We start from the raw sequence: 19,776 nt of genomic DNA, 5'->3' as shown, positions 1-19,776 counted from the left end.
CACCTTCAGAAGTGAGCGAATCTCTGGAGCCGGAGGAACTGGAGAGATGGGACAGCCAGATCTCTGGAGTTGAGTCACCAACCATGTTACCATTACTCAAAGCTATAGTGGCTGTGCCAAAGGCTTTGGAACACCTGGCTATGGGATTCTATCAACTGCTACTTCTTCATGAAGTTTCCAAAGGAAACATATGATTATAATCGTCGTCAACAGAATGACACGTTTGGCAACAAAATGCTGACGTTTTCAAACTTTCACACTACCATCCCTCTGCCTGCTGGTTTGCTTTTTAATTATTAAAAGCACAAACATGGATAAGGGAAAAAAATCACTTTGTTCTCATAACATATCACCACACTGTGAAGAATAGGATGTAAACTATAAGGAACTGGTTTTGAGGGGGGTGGGGGAAGCAGCTCATTGATAGAGTGCTGGGTACACAGGGCTCGGTTCCTAGCATCACACAAGGAGGTGGGTCAAAAGGCCCTCTTCCACCAGTGTGAAAGCTAAACAAAATCTTTGGGTTGGTTCTTCCTTTGATTTAAAAAAAAAAATAAGTTATTAAGACATTAAGACAGGTGGTGGTGAATGCCTTTAGCCATTAGTCTCACCACTCGGGAGACAGATGCCTTTTGTGAGTTCAAGGCCTGTCTGGTCTTCAGAGTGACTCTAGGACAACCAAGGCTCTGTTATACAGAGAAACCCTGCCTCAAAAAACCAAAGAAAGAAAAGAAAGAAAAAGGAAGAAAGGAAGGAAGGGGCTTGGAAAGATGGCTTTTAAGAGCACTGGTTGCTCTTCCAGAGGACCTAGATTCAATTCCCTGCAACCACATGGTGGTAACCCTCTTTTCTGGCATCTTCTGGCACTGCACACACATGATGCACAGAGACACAGGCAGACAAATATGTATGAAATAAATACTAAATATGTATGAAATAAATACTAAAAATAAAAAGCTTTAAATGTATTAAACACTGAAAAATGTCCTGTGGATGGAGAATTTCAGTTAGAGGCCCCAGAAAAGCAGTAGTTTCTTTATGAGAAGGAACAGAAAGAAAATACATTGAACAACTAAGTTTTAAAATTACATGACTTTTTTTTTTCTTTCTGTTCATCTGTTCACCTGGGACTTAATTCTTGAGTGTGGTCAACTTTTACTTGGTCATTTGTCAACCACCAAAGTGTTTGGAGAATGAATTGTAAATTACAACACTGCTTTTGCCTTCTTTTGAAATGACTTTAACCAAGATTAGAAAACAGCTATTTCTTCCAGTGTTGTCTTTGTATTTGAACTAACTCTGAGTGTCTCCTTTTCTCTAGAACTTTGCCCCTTGAAGACAATTAGATCAGTCAAGTGACTAATACAAAATCAGCCACGCATTACATACTTTAAAAAATTGGATCGCTGTGAGTTCGAGGCCAGCCTGGTCTACAAAGTGAGTCCAGGACAGTCAAGGCTACACAGAGAAACCCTGTTTCGAAAAAAAAAATTTACAGTACACAATTTAGAGCTGGAAGAGGAGGGGTCCTTGGTGATCAATATACAATTTCTTCAGTTTAAAAATGAAAAATGGGGCTGGAGAGATGGCTCAGTGGTTAAGAGCACTGCCTGCTCTTCGAAAGGACCCGGGTTCAATTCCCAGCATCTACATGGCAACTCACAACTGTCTGTAACTCCAAGATCTGACACCCTCACACCAATGCACATAAATTAAAATTAAATAAAAAAATATTTTTAAAAGGAAAAGTGAAGCCAAAAGAAGTTAGCTCAAAGAAACAAATTTGCACACACTGCCAAGAAATTTCTTTTTCTTTTTCTTTCTTTGTTTCCGTTCTTTTTTAACAGACACACAGTATCTGTCTCTCTACATAACCCTGGCTGTGTCCTGGATCTCACTATGTAGATCAGGCTGGCCTCCAGTTCACAAAGCTCCACCTGCCTTTGCCTCCCAAGTGCTGAGATTAAAGACATGTATCATTATGCCTTACCCAACCACTATTATAATCAAGACTTTTCTGGACTCTGGAATGTGTTGCTGGTACACAATTATTTTTAACATCCCTCCTCCTCTTGCTCTTCTTCTTTGCCCAGATATGTGTATATTTATTTAGACATCCAGGGTCTTTGGCATTCTGGGCAAGTGCTCTACCACTGAACTATGCTCCTAGCTCAGGTAGTTGTGTATGTATGTATGTATGTATGTATGTATGTATGTATGTATGTATTTAATGACAGAGTCACACTGAGTAGCCCTGGCTGGCCTGGAACTCACTATGTAGACCAGGCTATCTCTGAACTCATAAAGATCTGCCTGCCTCAAGTAATTTCTTTAAAGCACAATTTGAGTTTGTGATGAATTAGTCTTATTTCAGTCTTGATGTTTCAAATATGGTTCTATATTTTGTAATTTCTTAGTGAAATGTCACATCAAACATTACTCAAACTACAAATATACTCAATTCAACATCCAAAGAACTTTAGTAAAATTCAATTCATTCTACATTAAAAGCCACATCAGAGAAAAAGTAAAACAAACTTCAATACAAACTTATGAAAATTAGATACTTTATTTATAGCTTAATCACAAAACAATTTTCTTGTTCTTTAAGACGTAAATACATACTAGAATAAACTCTGTAGAATATACAAAAAAATACATACTTTTCCCATGAAATTTTCTTCAAAATAAATAGAAGGGAACACGTGTGTGGCTGATCCTGGTAATGCCCCGTGTCTGCTTAGGTTTTCAGACTGTTGATTTATTTTTAATCTCTTGAAAGGACGAGGGAGTTCCCTCTCCCCTAGAAGGTCGAGATAAATAATGCATGAAGCAATCCTCCCTCCTGATTTTTCCCTTTTCCTTCACATTTTTCCTTTTGATAGAGAGTTCAGCCTAAATTTCCACGCCTGCATTCAATCCTTACAAAAGCCTACAAATTATACAATGACTTCTAACCTGGCCTTCTAACAAAACAAGTTTTTCCCCCTTATAAATCATAAGAGACAGATGGCAAAATGGAGAAAAAGGGAAAGAGAAGGACGGGACAATAGGCATTGTGACGAATCTGAGAGAAAGAACAAAGTGCACATCAGAGAGGGAAAGTTTGGTTTGACAGGTGAAGTTCCCACAGCCTGCAGACAGCAATGGGAATAGAGCAGATGCCAGCCATTGCAAATGTGTGGATAATATTATTACCGATAAATTCATTCAGATGCTAAGATACATTTCTTTCGACTGACATTAACATCTCTATGTAGAGACGAAGGTGAAAAGATCACGGGGACCAGTTGCATTCCCTCTGTGAGATTCACACGAGCTGCGGAACTGCTGGAGGAGATGGGAGGAGCGTCAGTCCGCTCTGCAAACGCTTTAACTATGGCACCGCTATCTTTTCTCAGTGTCTTTACAGTCTCACGAAGTTCCTCCCCCCAACAGCTCCCCTACCCCAACCCCGCCCGCCACAGTCCTCTTTGATCATAAATCCTCACATCGTCAATAAATCTGAGCAGGTCTTTACAGCCGAAAGCGCCAGCAGCCGAGGCAACGCAACGGCTACCTGTGCTCTGTGCAGGGTGGGGGTAGAAGATGGGTGGAGGGAGGGCCGGTAGAGGATGAGAGAGGGAGACCCAAAACTCTAGATACAGTCCCTGGCGAGGGGCAGGTGAGGTGCATAACGGTGCTTATCGGGAGGTGGGGGCTGCCAGTAGTCCACGTCTGACCCGGGGCTGGCGGGCGATAAAGTGCAGCTGTATGGCGACGTGGAGTTGGAGGACGACGCAGGGCTGTTGGTGCAGCTCCAGGAGGAGGAGGGCGAAGGGCTGTCCCCGCTGGCGCTGAGGGCGGCTCCTGGGCTCAGCAGCACCGCCTCGGAGAAGAGCGCCCCCTGGAGACCGCCGCCGGCGGCGCAGTGGTCCGCTAGGCGCAGCGTCTCGGTGAGAGCCCAGATGTAATTGTGGGCGAAGCGGAGCGTCTCGATCTTCGTGAGCTTGGCGTCCTCGGGGAACGTGGGCAGCACCTCGCGCAGCGCGTCCAGCGCCGCGTTCAGGTTGTGCATGCGGTTGCGCTCGCGGTTGTTGGCCTTCAGCCTGCGGGTCTTCTTGATTCGCTGCACCGTCTCCGCCGTCTTGGCCCCTCGGGAAACTGCCCGAGCTCGCGAGGGGCGCCGTTTGCACTCGTGCACCAGGCCCAGCAGCCGCGCCGGCCGGCATCCCCCGGCACCCGACGCGGAACTGCCGGGCACCCCCTTCCCGGCTTCCGCCCCACGCTGCCCACGCGCGGCGCCGGGCCGGAGCAGCTCTTCGTCCTCCTCCTCGTCCGCACTAGAGGACATTGGAGTCAGGGTCGCAGAGGCCGGGGAAGCCGAGCCCAGCAGCATCAGCACCTCCTCCTCCTCCTTCAACTCCAGAGTCTCGGACTTGACGAACATCCTGCGAAAGAAGAGGGAGATGAAATTTACACCTAGGAGAGCCTGATCGAAGTGTCGCTGGCGCGTCCCCTGCAACAAGCACCCAAGAAGATGGAGAGAATAGCTGGGAAGGGATGCCCTTGCCTTGAGCCACCAGCTGACCCAGCACTTTGAGTGCCACAGAAGCCACTGAGTCAAGAGCGATAAAATATGCATGGGCGTTGTTGGCCTGTGCGGGCGAAACTGCCTGCAAAGTTGAGAGCCTGAGCTTGTTGCACACTTACCTACTGGGCTCCAGATGTGTCGCGGCGCAGCTGCTGCTCTGGTGTGTGTCCGGGAGTGTCCCCGCAACCCGGAACAGAGCGAGGTGTCCTTCGCGCCGAGGGCTTGGCGCTTCCTAGGCGCACCTCTGCGGGGGGCCTCTCTGCTTGGCGACTTTGCCAAGAGCCCCGGCGACCGCGGCAGCCCGCCCGGGTCTCCTGTGTTGTGCTGGTGCGGGTCTGTCTGTCAGTCAGTCCCTGGCCGTGCGGCTGCTGGCACGCGACTCCGAGGCACTCCAGTTAAAGCCGAGCTGCTTGTGGTTCAGTGGCTGTGTGTCTGGCACACGACTCTCCTTAAAACCCCTTATATACCACCAAGAAAACAATCAGATCTGCCCCGGGGCCCCCCTCCTTACCAGTTCTCCCCCCTCCCCGCCCTCTCCTCCTCCGCCTGTCCTGCACCCCTTGGTCCTCCGCTCTCCCTCCCCAGCTTATTCTTTTCATCGTATTATCATCATTCATTTCTTTCCTTTTCTTTAGTCCCTCTCCCCCCTCCCCTGGCCAGGCCATCCATCCTCCTCCTCCATCACCCCCGCCCCTCCGTCCCCCCTTTATCTAATCAGCATAAAATGGTTCTAAAGCTCCTGTTGGCGCTCGAGGCTGCAGCCCAAGCTACCGAAGCCGCGGCGGCGGTAGTGGCTCAAGCTGCGGCTGTTGTCGCCGCCGCTGTCTATTGTGATTGGTGGCTTGCGCTCGGCTGGAGCGTGCCGCTAATTTATTAATGAAAGGAGGTCGCGAGGCGCAGCTGGCCAATCAGTGTTCCCCGGACTCCGGGAGGCCTGCGAGCCACGCGCACCGGAGCCCGCTCCCTTTCAGCAGCTCATTAGGGGCCCGAGCGCTGGGGGCCCAAGGCGGGGGGGGGGGGGGCACCCGGACTTACTTCTCCCGCCTGGGTCCTCGAAACAGCAGGGCCTGTCCCTGCCCGGATGCGCGCAAATGCATCCCACCCGTCTCAGCCGGGCCTCGCGGGCGACCGGAGCGGCAAAATTAGTTAATGGGAGTCAGAATCCGGGAGAAGGCAGCCTGGTGGTGCTGCCCGCCACTTCTCGCCAAAGCCTCTTTGAGGTTTTATCAAATAGACTCTTTTTTTTTTTAACGCCTTAGCTTGATTAGGAAAAGGAAGGGTACGCATGTGTGTCAGTCAGTAGGCACCTTATGAGGGAGTGTGCTTGAGTGATGGCGGGGAGGGAGAGGCATTAGGAGTTCACGGGAACGTCCCCTAGAAGGGGAGGTCATTGGGACAGCAATTGATAGGCTTTTTAAAGAGGAGGGCACTCACTTGACACATTCATTTTACTTGAGGCACAGTGAGGTTCCATACACTGACGTAATTTGGGGAGCTTCTGGTGCGGAAGGGGGTGGGTACCAACAACAAGTTAGGGTGGCTTCCCGTGTGGGTGGAAGAGGCAGGGCGTCTGCCGTCCCTAGGAGCGACTGGACACGCTGACACTTGTGTGACCTCTGCTCTGCTCTGGGGGCGGCGGGGGGGGCGTTGTTGGGACGTGGGGCCCATCCTCCCAATTCTTCTGCTTCTTTAATGAGAGGGAAAAGAACTATAGAGCCCTACTGGACATAAGAGAAAACTTGTTCCGAATTGCTCGGCGCCCTTCCCCCTTGCTACCCCCATCCCCCTTCCTGTCACCATACTGATTTCTCCTAGAGGCAGAACTAGAGGCCCAGAGCCCTGGGCCGTGTGTCATCTCGGATGAGTCGCGGGATCCTTTTTGCAAAGACCTTTCAAGCCGGGGCGTGTTGGGAGAGGCTTTAGCAGTCTACTGGATCCAGGGAAAGACATTATTCTCAGGTTTCTGTCTCCTTGGTTCGTAGGGACTAAAAATAAGCTGAATTTCAGAGAAGACTTGAGCCAGGGTGCTGTTCCTATTGGCACGGTTTTCATGAGTTTAGTTTTCCCTAGAGTACTAACGAGCAGGACTGGAGCGCATAGAGTGAAGAAAAAGAAAAAGAAAAAAAAAATAGAGTCCAAGGAAAGAGACCTCCCCAACTTATGATTTTTCTGTCAAATTGAAAATTACTTTCAATTTGTTTTTTTGATGCCTATTTTCATTTCTCCCCCATTAAAAGGAAATATCCTAAATTTAAAAGCATTCTCTCATCTAGTTCCCACTAAATCCTCTCATGATAGTTTGGTTTCCCTTGTAGATAGGATTGAAATGACAGGGAGACATGAAAGACACATGCAGTGTGCTCAACAGGCAACGTCTGCCCCTCTGAGACTCTTCTTTTGGGTTTCTAGCTCTATCTGGCAACCCGCAGAAGTAGAACATTGCAGAAGGCAATGTGATCTAAGCAAAATATAGGTTCAGAGTGAAAACTGTAGGATAGTCCACATGGTTGCAGGCGCACATGGCTATTATTTTATAAGAAGTGATCTTCAAATGTCCCCTAAAAGAAAACCCACTAAGGGTCTGTTTGGCCTTGGCTGGGAGGACAAGGGTTGAAGGAGCCTGTGGGAGTGGATGCAGAGTTTGTGTTTGTTCATAAACTTGAATGGAATAAAAGATGGGAACAGTAGGATCTGATGAAATGATCAAAGACCATTAAAAACAAATACCAGACTGATGAGAGGAACCTGCTGTGTCAGCCTCGGGACAGCTCCACCTCTCCACAGGGGCTGCCTGCAAGGGAGGACAAGCCACTAAATTAATGCAATAGAAAACAAAGGAAGGCTTATTTGGGTATCAGTAGAAATATATGTCTTTGGGCAAGTTGCTTCATATTTTTTTTCTTGTTTAGCCAGGCAGTGCTGGATGACATAATGATAAAATATTGGCAGAAGAACATAATTATAATTCAGTTAAACACAAAGCATTAAAGGGACCCTTAGCAGCCTTGTGTAGCCCCAACAAATAATGATCTCAAACTGGGTCTAACACTTACTGCTAGGGAAGCACACCATAGAATTCTTTCACTGCTTGTTAGCACACCTGGGGTGTCTGACTCCCCACTGTTTTCTCTCCTCCTAGCATTTTATGCTATTATGATTTTTTTTGGGCATGCACAAGGCTTTCTTTGACAAATCCACACCTAAGGGGCTAGAGAGATGGCTCAGCACTTCACAGTACTTGTTGCTTTTGCAGAGGGCATGGTTGGCTCCCCAACACCACATGGGAGCCAACCTTAACTCCAGTTCCAAGGGATCTGACACCTTCTGGCCTTTTCTCTTCATTTCTGAGCTCCACAGACACCTGGCACACATGTAGAGTACAAATATGCATGTAGGCAAAGCACTCATACAAATAAAATAGAATAAATCAATCTTGTTTAGAGCACAAATCTATACCTTGTCCGTGGTTTATGAAAATAATAATGTGCACAGAATTGTCTGAGTGTATGTTGACAAATGTTAATACTGTGATAAGATTAGCTGCACATTTCTTAATATGGGAATTTTCTTCAAGAGTACACATTCTGAAACTGCCAAACTACTTAGAATTGTGTACATATTCAGATATTGGTATTATCAGTCTCCAAATCACTTAAATCTCAAGATGTCATGGTTTCACAGATTTTCAATTTTTGAGTAGGAACCTCTTGTTTGGTTTATGCAATGGGTATGTGTTAGGTTGCTATGTGAAGTACAGATATAAAAATTTGAAATTAAGAATGATGTGTGTTTGCTATGTAGCTCTCAAGACTGACTCACTCTCTCTCTCTCTCTCTCTCTCTCTCTCTCTCTCTCTCTCTCTCTGAGGCAGGGTCTCTCCACATAACCTGCATGATCTGGGACTGGATTTGTAGACCAGGCCATCTTCAAACTCTCAAAGACCTACCTGCCTCTACATCCCTGTTTCTGGGATTAAAGTCCCGTGTCACAACGCCCAGCCCTCTGCTAGCACTTACTACTAGGACACTTCTTTACATATTTCTTACTATAAAATATTATTCAAAAAAATAAAAGAAACAAGTCCAAAGGCAAGCTAACAATATTATACAAACCAGAGCCCAACTAACCAGTCATGCTCAGTTTTACTAGAAAAATGAAATAGCAATTTCGATTTGCGACTATATAACTAATGCCAAACATCCTTAGCTGGACTCTTCTTGCACTCTTTTAACTTAAATAAATTCAAGAGGCACTTGTGTGGTCTGAAAGTTTGTGTAGACGAAACCCCGCTAAAATGTTATGTGAAGGGGGCGGGGAGCGCATGAATAGCCCTGGCGAGGATGGCGACCCAGGGCCGCGCCTGCCCAAAGCGTGAACTGTCCTAAAGGGTCAAACTGTTCATCTTCAGTCCCTCTTTCAGTGTGCAATCCTACTTTAAGAGAACAAAAGCTCAAAGCGGGCTGTTATCAAGAAATGGGAGCCCAATGATTTAAACTCATCCCCAAGCCTTAGAAAGAAAGGAGGCTGAGTGCGTGTAGCTAGAGAAAAAGTTGGAGTAAGGGGAGGGGTGAGGGGGTGGAGACCTTTAGAAAACCTTTGTTCCTTCTAAGAAGCTTGAACTTTGAGATGGCCCAAAGCCCTAAAGTTTAGGGTAGGTGTCACTGTGGGGAGGTCAGCACTTCGACCTCACAAGTGGCGAAAGAGGACAAATGGTCCAGACTTTCGACAGATAACTATCGGAGCGTGAAGGAGGGAGCCCTTCCTTCTGAGTACCCGTGGCTATCCCGCGACGACGCCAGGGGGACGCGTGTCTAAGCCCTGCAAAAGAACCTGCAGAACTAGCTGTGGAGCCTGAATCCCAAGCGTCCGCCAAGTGAGCTGTCCGAAAGGCGGAAAGATGGCGAGAAAAGTTAAGTTAGCAAACCCCGGGCATCGTTTATATGTAGGTCGCCTTAGACTCCCCTGCGGGTTAGAGACGCAGTTTCCAGAGCTGGGGACGCTGGCGTGGGAACAATCAGCTTTCTCTGTAAAATAATCCTGTGATTGTAAGGTTAGTTATTGGTTGTGGAGGCAGGAGAGAGTTCGATTTACGAGAACTCTCCTCCGGAGCCAAGGAGCCACGGGAAGCAGTATAAACTCGTACCCCTTGCGTCCCGGTTCCCCATCGTCGCTTCTACTTGGGACTAACCCTCTTTTCTTACTTAGATTCGGTGAGGGAAGTCCTGGAGGGTTCCCCACTATGCACCTGCTGTGGCTCACCCCAGTGCTAGCCCCTCTTTCTGCGTCGGAGGTACCAGCTAGGGACAAATGAGGTCAGAGGAGACTTTCTCCTAGGCCTGGGACCATTGTCACAAGCTTCGCAGAATTCTCTGCCCCCCCAAGCCAAACACGTGGGTGACTCCGCTTGCCTCTTCAGGTCAGGTAAGTGCGGGAAGACCCCAGCCTAGATCCTCCACCTACTCCCCCCCTCCCCCGCCCCTAGTAAGCCCTGGGGAAAGCAGAGCCTGGAATATTCTCACACACACACACACACACACACACACACACACACACACACACACACACACACACTGCTTGTTTTACTCAGGTGTTGGGGGAGGGGGCGGCGGCGGCGGGGAGGGGGGGGGGGAGAACAGTCTAAATGTGAAGTTGGGGACCTTCCAGGGAGAGAGCTCCTCCTCAAACCTGTGTGCCTGCAAAAAGGGACATTGGCTATCCAGGGAAAGTGCAAGAAAGAAAGCACTAATCGCTGAACCAGGAGACAAACGCGATTACCAGCCCCGAGCCCTGAGTCAGAAAGTCTCATAGACTTTAAGATGTTAATCCCTGGCATAATCCTTTCTTTGGCGTGTAGGAATAGTGCAGCCACAAGAGTTGTTTTGTTATTTATATTGGCGTTTAATAAAACTCAGCCAGTAGTGAATGGGCTGCCCACTCTCCAATGGTAATTAATTCCCTATTTCAGTGACCCAATTGTCCTGGGACAGAGCAGTGGGCCCGTCCCGGTGCCCCGTCCCCCTTTGTGCGGATACACTGCCCTCTCGCTTCAACAGCTATGGAAACTCATTCTTTTGATGTCATTCAAGGACTTTCCTTGGGCATCTTCTAAACTTCAAGGACTCCTTTCTTTCTCCGTTTCATGAAAAGCAGTGCTGGCTTGACCACCTCTGTAGAATGCAATGATTTGGTGAAAGGACCCTTTGGGTTTGTGTTAGGAGATAGAGAGAAAGGAAATTTGGCAGCCTGCTGCCTTCAGGAACTGTCCCCAACCTGGAAAACACAAAATATAGTCAGAGAAATGGATCACGATTTTTGAAAGTTGATCTCCCGCTCCCCACTCCACCCCACCCCCAACGCCATTTTCCCACTAAGGAAAAAAAAAAAACCTAAAAACACTTCTAGAAATAGTGTTGTTTCTTGCTGGTATCTGTTACATAGTGGGACTGGGGTAAATAAGTTTGGATTTTAGCAGACAAGCTGTCTTAAACTACACTTTGGAGAAATAAGATGGTTATTTAATTTATTCATTACCTCGTCCCTCTCTCTAACATTCAAGGATACACTTATGAGCATCCGAGGTGCGACAAGCACTGGGCCAGCCTGGGGAAATGCTAGGGTGTACAACACGGACACTGTTCGTCATGGAGCTTACGGTCAATAAAATTGAATTTTGTTTAAACTACAGGCATCTGAAAATAATACGTGCTATGAAGACAACGCAGAAGTACAATGCAATGCAGCGTAGCAAAAGGAGGGGTAGGATAATAAATTTTCAGAGCACCAAAGAGATATTTGCCCCCTCCCGCGCGCCCCCCCCCCACATCAGGCTATATATACCCTTATAAAGCTCGTTCTTTCATTCTCCTTACTGTTGCTCTAGCACATTTTTATGTGCCAAGTCAGGAGAGAGGTGCCAGGTCTGCACCTGGGGCGAATCACGCTGTCGCCTGGCTCTGCAGTTGGTCACAATATTGAGATCCTGCTTCTGCTAGTTAGTGCAGGCGCGGGCGGAGCTAGGTCTCCCGGCCGGGAGGGGGCGGCCGCGGCGCGCCGGGCAGCGCTCCCCCGCACAAGTAGCTCTTCTACCTCTTTATATGCACTTCCAAAAAAAAAAAAAAAAAAAAAAACTTCGCAAGTCACAGAAACAATTCAGAATTCAACTAAGAAAATACAGAGTGAACCATATGGCCTGGGTGGCTCGAGTCGGCTGCATTTTCCTCCAGACAAAGAGGGGATTGAGAGTTGAAGGAAAGGAGAAAAAAACCAACTTTCCGGCTGATGAAGCTGTTGTCTGGAGGCAATGATCCCAAATCTGAAGGCTTTATTCCGGCTCCGACGGAGACGTGATATGTCATATGATTAGCATCTCTCATATTTACAAGAGAGGTATGGGCTGCCAGTCTTGAGAAAAAGGCGAGAGAAAGAAGGGGCATATGCTGAAATGGATTTAGCATTTGAAAGAGAGAAAGGAGATCGGATAAATACACTTAAACGAGGATTTAGTTTTACTCCTGTTGAGTTCTAATGGATTGTTGATTGAGATTTTAGGGGCCTGGAACCGAGGTGTCAGCAGTAATTTAAAGGAGGTATTCAGTCCGCCAGCGCCTCTTTTCTCCATCTCGCCCGAGCGCCCCTCCCACCCCTCACTCATTCACGCCTAGGAGCAGAGCCCGGCGGTGAAGGCTTTTACAACACAACACCCGGCTTTCCTCCAAGCACCCAGCGGTCGGGAAGGGGGTCCTGCAGCCTGAGGCGGCGGGGGCTGGCCGGGGCCGTCGGGCCACACCTGAGCCTCGACAGCTCGTGAATGCCGCAGGAGCGCGGGCCGCGGCGGGCAGGCGAGGTCCCGGCTCCCCCTGGCGGGACTTGGCAGTTACGACGCCGCCCGAGGCAGCTCCACCCGGACCCGGGGCGACCCGGTCTCTCTCCGGGGCCGGCGCCCCTTCAGAGACTCCACCTGCTGTGCCCGGTGAAGATGCTTGTTACCCAGCCTGCAAATTCAGAAGGCGGAAAAACCGAAATAAACTTATTAGCACTCCCCCCTCCCGGGGAGGTCAGGGAACTCTGATATTCACCTCCCTTGAAAACAATGGCATGTGGGCCTCAAGACTGCTCTGAGAATCTAACCAGAAGAGACAAGACCCAACAGGCTAGGAAGATTTCGACTCCAGAAGGTTCACAGGGCCTAGCTGTGCTTCTCAGCGAATCCGTATGGTGTGTGGACAGATAGCTGATTGCTCCTAGTTTTCTCCCTCCCTCTTTTCCTCCATCCTCTTTTTCTTTCTTTCTCTAATTTTTCATGGGTTTTCTCTTTGTAGCTCTGGCTATCCTGATGCTTGCTCTGTAGAGGAGGCTGGTCCCGAACTCGAAGATCCACCTGCCTCTGCCTCCTGACTACTGGAACAAAAGGCATGCAACACCAACTCCCAGAGCGCTCTCTCTCTCTCTCTCTCTCTCTCTCTCTCTCTCTCTCTCTCTCTCTCTCTTAATGGCCCCAAACGACGATTGTTAAAAGTAGGAATATGGACATAGAGCTCACTTCATCAGGCTTGTGCCAAGCGTCCTTACCTACAGAACCATTTCACCTGCCTCTAACTGTTTGCTTCTTACTAGGTATCATGAGTAAATGTTAGTGACATGCTTGGTGCTTAAGAGCAAACTCTTTTTTTTTTCTCCCCAGAGTTGAGGACCAAACCCAGGGCTTTGCACTTGCTGGGCAAGCATTCTACCACTGAGCTAAATCCCCAACCTCTTACACACCGCTCTTAAACTCATGTTTCTAGGCTCATGGCCGCCTACAACTCCAGTTCCACCCTCATTTGGCCGCTATGGGCATCTACATTATGCAATGTGGCTTGCACTCACACAGACATAAACACACACAAACACACACACACACACACACACACACACACACACACACACAAATCTTAAATAAATAAAAGATATTAGCACTCCTGGTAAAACACAAGTCAGCTCTCTTTAAGAGTCAACCATGGAGAGATGGCTCAGAGGTTAAGAGCACAGACTGCTCTTCCAGAGGTCCTGAGTTCAATTCCCAGAAACCACATGGTGGCTCACAACCATCTATAATGTGATCTGATGCCCTCTTCTGGTCTGCCAGTGTACATGCAGGCAGAACACAGTATACATAATAATAAATCTTTTTTTAAAAGTCAACCATGTTCCAGTGGACCACCATACATACAAGAATATGTGAGCAGCCCGCATTGGACCTAGTGTCAGGGGAGGAGGTTGGGGGGATGGCACAGGGGCAAATTTGGAAGGAATGGGAGAAGGTGAATATGTCCAAAACACATTTTATGAAATTCTCAAAGAAAGAAAAAGAAAATGCAAACCAAGTAAGTAAAAATAAAATATTAGGGACAGTGACTCACACAGCCTTGTAGGCTTCATTCCTTGGTTCCAATTCTGTACCGCATTTCACTCTTTTCCAATTAAATTTACTTAACCTTAGTGTTACCAGATATTATTACAAATAATGATAAATTACTGTGTTTCTCAGGGGCCAAAGACAACACAAAAATCTTCTTTGCACTTCACCTGTGGACTGGAGTGGGTTCAGGAAGTGCATTTGCAGTAGAAACGGAACAATAGATTTTTAAAAATTGGGAAAGAGAGCCAGATGCAGTGGTGCACACCTGTGACCTCAGCACTCAGGGAGGCAGAGGCAGGTGGATCTCTATGCGATCAAGGCCAGCTGGTCTACTAAGTGAGTTCAGGACATCGAAGGCTATACAGAGAAACTGTGTCTTGAAAAAAAGGGCAGGAAGGAAGGAAGGAAGGAAGGAAGGAAGAAGAGAAAATTGAAATATTGTAGCAAATGTGCTTTGGCATTAGTTTCACAATAACAAAAACTCAGAGTTTAAAATTAGATTTTGACAGACACTTGTTAAGATTTTCACAATGATTATTATGACTCCAACAATTGCAGGTGGCATCTATTTGAAGGAAAATGAAAAGGAGGTCATTGTGTTTGTCTTTTGCCACTGAGTGATTTAAAATTTAATCTTTGCGTTTTCTTTTTTAATATTTATTTATTTTATTATGGATACAGTGCAACTACAGGCCGGAAAAGGATACCAGATTTCATTATAGATGGTTGTGAGCCATCATGTGATTGCTGGGAATTGAACTCATGACCTTTGGAAGAGCAGCTAGTGCTCTTAACCTCTGAGCCATCTCTCCAGCCCAATCTTTGCATTTTCTAAGCAAACACTGAGACCACTATAATCAGAAATGCTGGTCCTCTGGAACTTCTGGGCGTTGTTTAGTTTTTGTTTTGTTTGAATACTTATCAAACAATAGAAAGAACATTCTGCTAGAACACAGCGACAGGCAACATCAAGGCCTTAGTATCTGGACCACTGACTACGCTCAGCTCTGCAGCTCTGGTATGTCTGTTCTGCCTTGTGCTGCTCCACTGTTCTGGTTTGGTTTGGTTCTCACGTTATTTTCATAATTAGTTCCTAGAGCTGTCCTAATGGATTTCTTAGCGTCAGCTCTACCTTCCTAATTGTAACCTGACAGATGGTTGAATCAGGCAGTTTTATTTGATTCTCCTCTAAGTTGTTTTAGTGGAGTTTAATCTTAAGCGTATTCACTACTCAATGAATGAAGGGCTGTCTGTCTTGTGTAGTGAATACAAACAAAAGCGATTTCTCATTTGGGCGTCATGTATGACCAAGCATGGCAGTCATGAGCAGAGGGTGAAGGCCATGAATAACCTCATTTCCCCCACCAACATGTCCACCCCAAGCCAACTGTTCCCACTTCTCAGTATCTTCCTCCTGACTTTAATCCTAGCACTTGGGAGGCAAAGGCAGGTAGATCTTTATGAGTTCGGGGGCAGCCAAGACCATATAATGAGTCCTGACTCAAATACTAGCAAGCAAAATATAGAGAAAAAAATGTAATAAAGCGGTATTTTAAAAAGGAAAAGAGTCTGGTCATTCTACATTTTTTTTCCAGCGATGAGAATAGAACCCAAAGCCTTGCACATGTGGCCAAATGCTCTATACAGAACTTCAGCCTCAGCCTTGTTCTTACGTCACTTGGAGGATAGCATTTATTTGCTACTCACCTAGCACGCAGTGCCAAATTTCAAGTACAAAGTGCCGTCTGAAGACCCATTGGCACTGCAGTCCATTGTGTCGGTTCCTCCTCCAACATGCACTCATTCAGTTAGTTCAGTAACTCCACGTGCATGGCGGGTAAGAGCAAGTATCACTTTATACAAGACTGCTGAGTTCAGCACGTCTCCCTAGTCTGCTTTCCCGTTCATTACATTTTCTTTCTTTCTTTCTTTCTTTCTTTCTTTCTTTCTTTTATTTATTTATTTATTTTATTGCTCAAGCCTCCTTTATTTTGTTCTGTAAATCTAAACTGTTTTGTCCTTTTCACTTTCTGTATTTCGAACCCAGTCAAACACAGAGTTCAGCTTTACTTGGTGTACTCCACCCTGAAAAGGCATCCCCAATCCTACCCAGGAAGAGCCTGCATTTTCACCTAGACCCAGACAGGTCCCGTGACAGCTCAAAGGAGCCACAGAACAAGAAAAGATGCCGTTTGATTCCCACTCCTCTCTCTCTCACACACACACACACAGAACAGTATTTTTAAAATTATTTTTATGGCATATGGATGTTTTGCCATACATGTATGTCTGTGCCCCATGTGTATGTGTGCTAACCACAAGGCCAGATAGAAGGTGTCAGAAACCTTGGAACTGGAGTTAATGGAAGTTGTGAGTTGTGAGCTGCCATGTGAGATGGGACTTGAACCTAGGTCCTCTGGAAATTCAGCCAGTGCTCTGAACTTCTGAGTCATCTCTCCAGTGCCCAGGTAATGTATATTAAAGGAGGAGGAGGAGGAGGAGGAGGAGGAGGAGGAGGAGGCGCAGAGAGGAAAGAAGGGCCCATTTCAAAGGCATAGACAGAGCCCAGTGTTTTCATTTCTAGAATGCACGTAAGTTTCTCTGTAAACGACCGCATTACCTTGCCCACAGGAGTGGAGCTTTGGGTGGTATGTCACTAGTCTTAGGCTTACTCATGAGACAAGCTGCACACATGTCATGGAGGCTGGAACTAGGCTATTCTGTTGCTCATGTCCTAACTTTTACACACATGCAACACACACACACACACACACACACACACACACACACACACACACTGTTATCCCCACTCAGATTGTTCTAGTTAGAGAGTTGAAAATTAAGGAAAACCAGTAAGTTAGAGGATCACAGAAAAGCTTTAATTTTTAAATCAACTTAGCTAGTGTCTCTGGATGGAAAGCATGGGGGCTTAGGGAAAGATGGTCAGTTTTGTTTTGTTTTTTTTTTTGACTGTATAATCAAGTCACATTAATGCAGCTTGGGCCAAACTTACTTTCTGATCATGACGAATCACCAAGCAGGCATTTCAAATCAGTGCTGAGCTAATGATTTTAGAGCAATTATTTAATTTTCAAAACCCAATTATCTGTCAAGTAAATCACCAATTTCCAGTTCGTTCTTATTTAATATAGAAAAATCTAATTAGTATAAAGCTACTTCACAGCTGCCTTCAAATTAAACTGTAGTTGAGAGCATGCAGCCTTGGGGGCTTGCCTCGGCATTTTCCAACCAAATGTGTTTACTCAAATGTGAATGAATATTGCCAAAAGTTATGTTTCACTTTGAGGTTTAAAACTGGCCTTTGCAACTTGAGAATTTAACTTATAATACACGCTTCCAAAGATAGGGTTGGCTGTGCAGGAGAGCATCAAAAACCATCCATGTTTTCTTTAACCCACTTCTGATTATCAAATCTTATAACTGTAAGACTTTCTAGCTTGGCTCCACATACACTTCAGTTAAGTATTGTTCCTTCTTGCTTTAAGTAGTATGCTGACTCAGAGCCTCACAGACTTCCCTTTTTTCTATTAGTTTCTCTATCAATTTTTATTTGTATGTAAAATAATGGGCGGTTCAACCCAGTCCTCTCATTTTTTCTGGGAAACCGAACCCTGGCCATTTTGCAAGAACAAGGGTTCTAACCACTGACCCAACTCTCCAGCCAGATACCTTTAAAGCTAGTAGAAATGGGATTTAATTTTTATATCCCCGACTTATTTCTCAGGTTTTTTTTTATCATTGATATACAGTAAATTTTCAATGTTGACTTGTACTGTGCTACTTTGATGAAAGCATTTATCAGATCAAAGAGTTTTCTGATGGAGTCTGGATATTTTAAGCCTAGTGTTGTATTGTCTGCAGAAAGCGATAATTTGTCTTCTTTTATGGTTTTCATCTTTTAAGTCCTCTTCTTGAGTTACTGTTCTAACTAAAATTTCAAGCATTATAATGGATTAACATGGAAAGAGTAGACACCTTTATCTCTTGATTTTAATAGAAATGCTCTCAATTTTTCTCTCATTTAGTATAATGTTGGAACTCCTCACTACATAGACTAGGCTAATTTTGAACTCACAAAGATCTGCTTATCTCTGCTTCCCTGGTACCAACTAGGAATAAAGGTGTGTGCCATCACACCTGGCCAATATACAAATCAGATTAAATTTTTTCTTTGAGAATTATGCACACAACCCAATTTATTTGTTACCAACTTATCTCCATCCAATCCCTATTTCTAACCTGTCCCCTCCCTACAAGTCTTTTTATTGAGGTATATATACCACTTATTCCTACTTGATAAAATTTTTATCACAAAGGAATGTTGAATTTTGTCCAAATCCCTTTCTCTATTGAGATGATTGTGTGGATTTCATCAATGAGTCTGTGTTCCATGTACTGATTTGTGTGTGTTGAGTCATCTTTAGCATTCCTGGGATGAAACACATTGCTGTGTGACGTCCTTGAGCACAATTTACAATTTTTGATTTTATTTTTTGTTGTTTTGAGACAGGGTTTCTTTGTGTAGTCTTGGCCGTCCTGGACTCACTTTGTAGACCAGGCTGGCCTCGAACTCAGTGATCCCACCTGCCTTTGCCTCCCAAGTGCTGGAATTAAAGGTGTGTACCACCGCACCCAGCTACAAGAATTATTTAAAAAAAATTAGTTATTATTATGTATACAGTGCTCTGCCTGCATGTATACCTGCAGGCCAGAAGAGGGCATCAGGTCACATTATAGATGGTTGTAAGCCACCATATGGTTTCTGGGAATTGACCTCAGGACCTCAGCAGCCAGTGCTCCTAACCTCTGAGCCATTTCTCCAGCCCAATTTACAAGACTCTTACTGAGAATTTTGTTTTGGTGTTCATTAGGAAAACTGTGGATTTCTTTTGTCTTCATGCCATGTCTATTGATGAGACTAGGACACTGAAGCTGCCCACTCTTACTGTATGTGGACAGAGCTTTTACATCCAGGAGTGCTTGTTACTTGTGAAACTGAATACAACAAAACACGGTGTACATATAATTATTATATCTTCATGAAGAACTACTCCTACCAGTAACGTGTAGTGACATTCTTTTATCTTATAAACTTTGGTTGAGGCCTCCCTTGCCAGAGTTATGCACAGCTTTGGCTTGATAGTCCAACTTCCTTCATTTGACTCCCTCTGTGCATGGCTGCCATGTCTTTCTTACAGATTACAAATAGATCTTGTTTTTCAATAGTTAAGTACTTTTAATGACAGTTTACATTTTGAATTATTGTGATATACAGACATACATGAAAGCAAGACTATTATGTACATAAAAATAGATAAATCTTAAAAATCTTAAAAATTAAAATAAGTAAGACATATCTCTTTATTAGTCTTAAAAAAATAATAAAGAGGTGTAGGGCAATGGTGGTACACACCTTCAATCCCAGCACTGGAGAGGCAGGGGCAGGAGGATCTCTGGAGTTGCGGGCCAGCTTGGTCTACAGAGTGAGTTCCAGGACAGCCAGGCCTACAACAGAAACAAACAACCAAAGCAAAAACAAAAAAGAAGGAAGGGGAGGGAGGGAGAGAAGGAGAAGAACTAAGCCTCCTAGAATCTCACACCCAACAGTCTAGAGAGGAAAAAAAAAAAGAAAGAAAGAAAGAAAGAAAGAAAATCACTTGGAACCTTGCTCCCACCAGCAAAGAGAAGACTCAAAATTACAAAATAAAAAACATGGGAGGTTTGAACAGCCAAGTTCAAGAATCCAGCTTGAATACTAGATGTTGTATTACACAGCCCACAGGCA

At 45.6% G+C, this 19,776-nt stretch overlaps 1 protein-coding gene across 1 annotated transcript; it reads right to left on the bottom strand.

Moving 5' to 3' along the window:
* Positions 1-2,654: 2,654 nt before the first annotated feature.
* NEUROG2 (neurogenin 2) lies at positions 2,655-5,019 on the bottom strand. Its single transcript, XM_084756132.1, has 2 exons — positions 4,693-5,019; positions 2,655-4,430 (listed from the first exon to the last, which is right to left on the bottom strand). The coding sequence occupies exon 2, from the start codon at positions 4,427-4,429 to the stop codon at positions 3,638-3,640; it is 792 nt and encodes a 263-aa protein (XP_084612258.1). The 5' UTR covers position 4,430; positions 4,693-5,019; the 3' UTR covers positions 2,655-3,637.
* Positions 5,020-19,776: the final 14,757 nt, after the last annotated feature.

Source organism: Acomys minous (genome assembly GCF_964271855.1).
Source record: "Acomys minous genome assembly, chromosome: 14".
Lineage (NCBI taxonomy): Eukaryota > Metazoa > Chordata > Mammalia > Rodentia > Muridae > Acomys > Acomys minous.
This window is presented reverse-complemented; position numbering and strand designations above follow the sequence as displayed.

Excerpts from the sequence above, each read along its gene's own strand:
- NEUROG2 (XM_084756132.1), bottom strand. The coding sequence starts at position 4,429 with ATGTTCGTCAAGTCCGAGACTCTGGAGTTGAAGGAGGAGGAGGAGGTG.